General features: G+C 34.4%; 1 protein-coding gene across 1 annotated transcript; it reads right to left on the bottom strand.

The window, feature by feature from the left end:
* Positions 1–980: 980 nt before the first annotated feature.
* TAAR1 (trace amine associated receptor 1) lies at positions 981–3,656 on the bottom strand. Its single transcript, XM_013061465.2, has one exon. It carries the CDS (start codon positions 3,545–3,547, stop codon positions 2,531–2,533), a length of 1,017 nt encoding a protein of 338 aa, XP_012916919.1. The 5' UTR covers positions 3,548–3,656; the 3' UTR covers positions 981–2,530.
* Between the last annotated feature and the right edge of the window lie 985 nt (positions 3,657–4,641).

Here is a 4,641-nt window from a genome sequence, read left to right as displayed (position 1 = left end):
TAAGAAAGTGGGTTATGGGTTATCTCTTATTGTGAGTATTAAAAACAGAAGTTACCAAAAGAAATAGGCTATAGGGCTACAGTATTGAGTAAAAAAAGGTAAAATTATCTGAGTCATGAACTTGTCCCAAGAAAAATGTGGAATCAATAGTAAAACCTGAATAGTAATTTAAAATAGATGTAAGACAAGGATGACTCTTATCACCACTATCAATATTGTTCTAGAAATTCTGACTAATACAGTACAGCAGAAAATATAAATAAGAATCAATTATTGGGGGGCGCCTGGGTGGCGCAGTGGGTTAAGCTGCTGCCTTCGGCTCAGGTCATGATCTCAGGGTCCTGGGATCGAGTCCCGCATTGGGCTCTCTGCTCAGCAGGGAGCCTGCTTCCTTCTCTCTCTCTCTGCCTGCCTCTCAGTGTACTTGTAATTTCTCTCTGTCAAATAAATAAATAAAATCTTTAAAAAAAAAAAAGAATCAATTATTGGAAAGAAGATAAAACTTAGCATTGTTTGAGGAAAATATAACTACATGGAATAAAAGTCCAAACAAATCAACTGGAGAGTTAAAATAAATTTTATTGTATGTATGCCAGCAATAATGGTTACATAGAAAATATATTGTTTTTTAAAAGATTTACTCACAATACGTAAAACACACGTACACAAAAAACAGAATGTCTGCGAATAATTTTGAGAGGAACATGTGGAAGCAAATGAAGAACACCACAGAAACTTGCTGTAAGGTACAGAAAGCTGTCTAAATACTTATGCTCCTTTTTTAAAAAAAAAAATTTATTGATTTATTTGAGAGAGTGAGCAAACAAGAGAGCATGAACAGGAGGAGGAGCAGAGGGAGAGGGAGAAGCAGCCTCCCAGCTGAGCAGGGAGCCCAACATGGGGGTCTCAATCCCAGGACTCTGGGATCATGACTAGAGCTTAAGTCAAATGCTTAACCGACTGGGCCACGCAGGCACCCCTTTTGTTCATTTTTAAAAATCTGACGAAGTGATCTCATGCGTGAAAAAAAAGTCAAGGTAGTTTTTGACACTAAGAGTAAAAAAAAGTAAATGTCCCAGAACAAAAATCTAGTCCGATAGTTAAAACATTATACACAGTCCTGAAACAGACCGTGAGCAATGGAAGGATTTAACATATCCTCAGAGAGCATCCAGCCTGTGAACAGAAACTTGGATGCAGGAAGTTGCTCTGTAATTTCATTTAAAATTAGCTACCTTAACTTAATCTACTCATGAACCTAAGTCATTGTTATTAAATAAATAAATCCAAATCACTGGGGCTACTCAACATGCAACAGACTGCATGAAGTCTGTATGAGAAGCAGTACAACTGGAAATCAATGCTTATAATCGGGAATCTTACTTGAAAGCACCATTTGTTCCTCTTTGTCTTTTTGTATATGCCATCTTCATAGGTATGGCATGTCTATTCTGATTATACCTCGTGTTCATCCCTGATGGCTGCTTCTCTTTTGGTGCAGCCTGGAGTCCAACAAGTGATTCTGTTTTACTTCATAGAGCTTGTATTTTGAGTCCTATCATACCAGGCACAACCTTGAACTATGGTAAAATCCTTCCAGACACTTTTAAAACCTTCAATAGCAAGTAACAGACAGAAATTTGGTTTAATTTCTATCATTAAAAAAAAAGAAATTGAAATCTAAGTGGTCAACAATAGGGAAATGGTTTTAAAAAAAAATCTTTGGGGGTACCTGGTTGGCTCAGTCAGTTAAATATCTAACTCTTGATTTTAGGTCCAGACTTGATCTCAGGGCCATGAGTTCAAGCCCCACATTTTGGGGGGAAAAAAAATCTTTGTAGATTCATACAATGTAACATTATACAGTCACCAAAATATTATGTTTTTAAGAATTTTAAATGATATAGTTCTTTCAGGAGATAAGCTATGAGTGATATCTTTATTTTCATTTCATTTCTGTATGATTTTTTATTTTATTTTTTCTTTATTTTCTGATTTTTTGCAACTTTTCTGAAATCAAGAAAACCTATTATAAAAAGAGGAGAATTAAGATATTTAAAAATTGGAATACATATTAATAAGGATTCATGAAAAATGGCAAATCATGTATAAACAATTATTCAATAACATTTAATGTGTACTTTCTTTGATTTTACAAAAAGGCATTTATAGTCAAGAAAATGAATGACAAAGCCATACTAATTTGCATTCCCAAATGCATTCCCTGAACAGATGAGTAAGGTATTTCTGGCAATTTCATGGCAGTTCATGCAAGGCCTGGAAAATTCTTTCATGTAGAGCCTCTAATTCTGGACTCACAAAGCTTCAGTGTGGATAGTAAGAATGGCAAAGATTACATCTATTGCATCTCAAACAGGAAGCGAAATGTAAGAATTCTATCTTATTATATGTTCTTTGGTTCAAATAATTCATAAAAACCCTGCAATTGGTCCATGTGGTTGATTATGTTGTGGTCATAAATATGATCGCCACTTGTTTTGCAAAACAGTAAGCAGTAAATATAATAATTCTATGGATGTGATTCTAAAAATAGTTTATACCTACACGAATCTTTTTGAAAAATTTTACCAAATAGAATCAACTTCAGTGCTTTTCTGAACCAAGGATAGAAAAAAGCATAAACCATTGGATTGAACATAGAGTTCAAGTATCCAAACCAAATCAATGCATCATTCAATGTGGATGGAATGCTATAGTCCAGGAAAGGATCCGTGACCATGCAGACAAAGAAAGGACACCAGCATATTAGGAAAACTCCCATCACAATCCCTAAAGTCTTTGCAGCTTTCCTTTCTTTGCTTTGTAACATTCCATTTTTTTCTTCCAATCCAATTTGAAACTTCTGATTTGCATCATGAATTGATTTTGCCTGTCTCTGAGCTATGAAATATATTCTGGAATAGACACACAACATAATAGATCCAGGTATATAGAAAGAAGTCATAAAGGCCAGTACCCCAGATGTTTTGCTAAAGAAGACCGAGCAACCCCCTATGCAGTGAATGTATTTATAATACATCTCTTCAGCTCCTTTGAAGTTTAGCTCCAGAAAAATCATTCCAAATGCAAAAAGAGCAGGAACACTCCAACTGATGAAGATCATTGCAAAGATAACCAAGATATTGATTTTGGCTTTGTATCTCAATGGATCACACACAGCATAGTAGCGGTCAATGGAAATGAAGGACAAGTGGAAAATGGAGGCTGAGCTCAGCATAATGTCAGTGCTGGTGTGAATTTTACAGAAGACTTCTCCAAAGTACCAGCCATGCTCAACAGATCTGACCATGCTATAGGGCATGACCAGGCACCCCAGCAGAAAGTCCACGGTGGCCATGGAATGAATGAGCCAATTAGTTGGGGTATGAAGTTGCTTGAAGTGTGATATGGAAATAATGACTATCAGATTGCCAATGAGTGTGGTAAGAATTATGAGCACCATTAAACTATACAGGGAAGCACGGACATCATTCGACCTGCTGCTTTTCACACAGGAAATATTAATTATATTGTGGCAAAAAGACATTGTTCCTGAGGGTTTTCTACCAGTTTATTTCTTCCTTTGTGTATTGAGGAATCTTTTTTTTAAATCCATAATCAGGTTTGGGTTCCTTCTTTTACTTCCATATACCTATTCCAGAAATCCGGGAGGAAAAAAAAGAGAAGAGAGAATCATTGAAAATTTGATTCTTTTCACTTCTAGCATACTCCCTATTACTTCTGGCTGAAAATCGTTAATTTAGAAAGAGCTTTTATTCCTAAGTTTAGTTCCATAGGTCAGTTCAATAACTTTTTTAACATCTCCTCGTTGGATAATGGTGCTAGAAATGAAAAGTTGAATTATTAGATTGAAATACATGAAACTGACACTTTTTTGGTTAGAGAAGGCCAAATGATGGATTTTTCATATGCTTCAATCTATGGAAATTTCAAGCAAATCAAATATTTGTTTGAACAAATAGTATTTGTTCAAAAGAATGTCTTGTGGGGAAAGTTTATATTCCAAAGGGTACATATAAATTGCCAGAGATTTTAGAATTCAAATATGTTCAAGAGGAAAAGTGAAATATTTTAAATGTATCTCTTGTACACAATAATATCTGCTAGTGCATGCTTTTGTACTTGATAACATATAAGATATTTCTTATTTTCTAATTAACTGTAATGGAAAGAAGCTTACATACATTTACTTCTAGTTTGCAAAGCACTTATACATATATTCCAAGCATTACTTCATTTAACATTTTTGCATCTACAATGTAAACATTATTGCTTATAAGAAAGATACGTCATGTTTTGTTAGTGTAATTATACTGGCAAGAATTTGAGCTTTCATTCATGAAACCACTGAAAGTAGAATATGACCTGAGGTCTCAATTACTAGTATAGTTTCTTTTTTGTTAATGCACATTTTCTTTCCGCGGCAGAGAGGATCAATTCTTCTTTCCATTCTTTTTTTATTAATCCACATTTTTTTCCCACAGCAGAAAGGATCAATTCAGATAAATTATTTTCATTAAACTTTGAACTTTCATATAAGAACAAAAGATCTCTTGAAAAGTGATATCTATTAATAAAGTGTGATATTGTGGTCTCAGTTATTAAGGCTTTTAAATACAC

The sequence above is a fragment of the Mustela putorius genome, unplaced genomic scaffold (genome assembly GCF_011764305.1).
Source record: "Mustela putorius furo isolate JIRA1106 unplaced genomic scaffold, ASM1176430v1.1 tig00003863_pilon_pilon_pilon, whole genome shotgun sequence".
In the NCBI taxonomy this organism is placed as follows: domain Eukaryota; kingdom Metazoa; phylum Chordata; class Mammalia; order Carnivora; family Mustelidae; genus Mustela; species Mustela putorius.
This window is presented reverse-complemented; position numbering and strand designations above follow the sequence as displayed.

Bases quoted from the DNA above. Each gene is read 5' to 3' on its own strand.
- TAAR1 (XM_013061465.2), bottom strand. From the start codon at position 3,547: ATGTCTTTTTGCCACAATATAATTAATATTTCCTGTGTGAAAAGCAGC.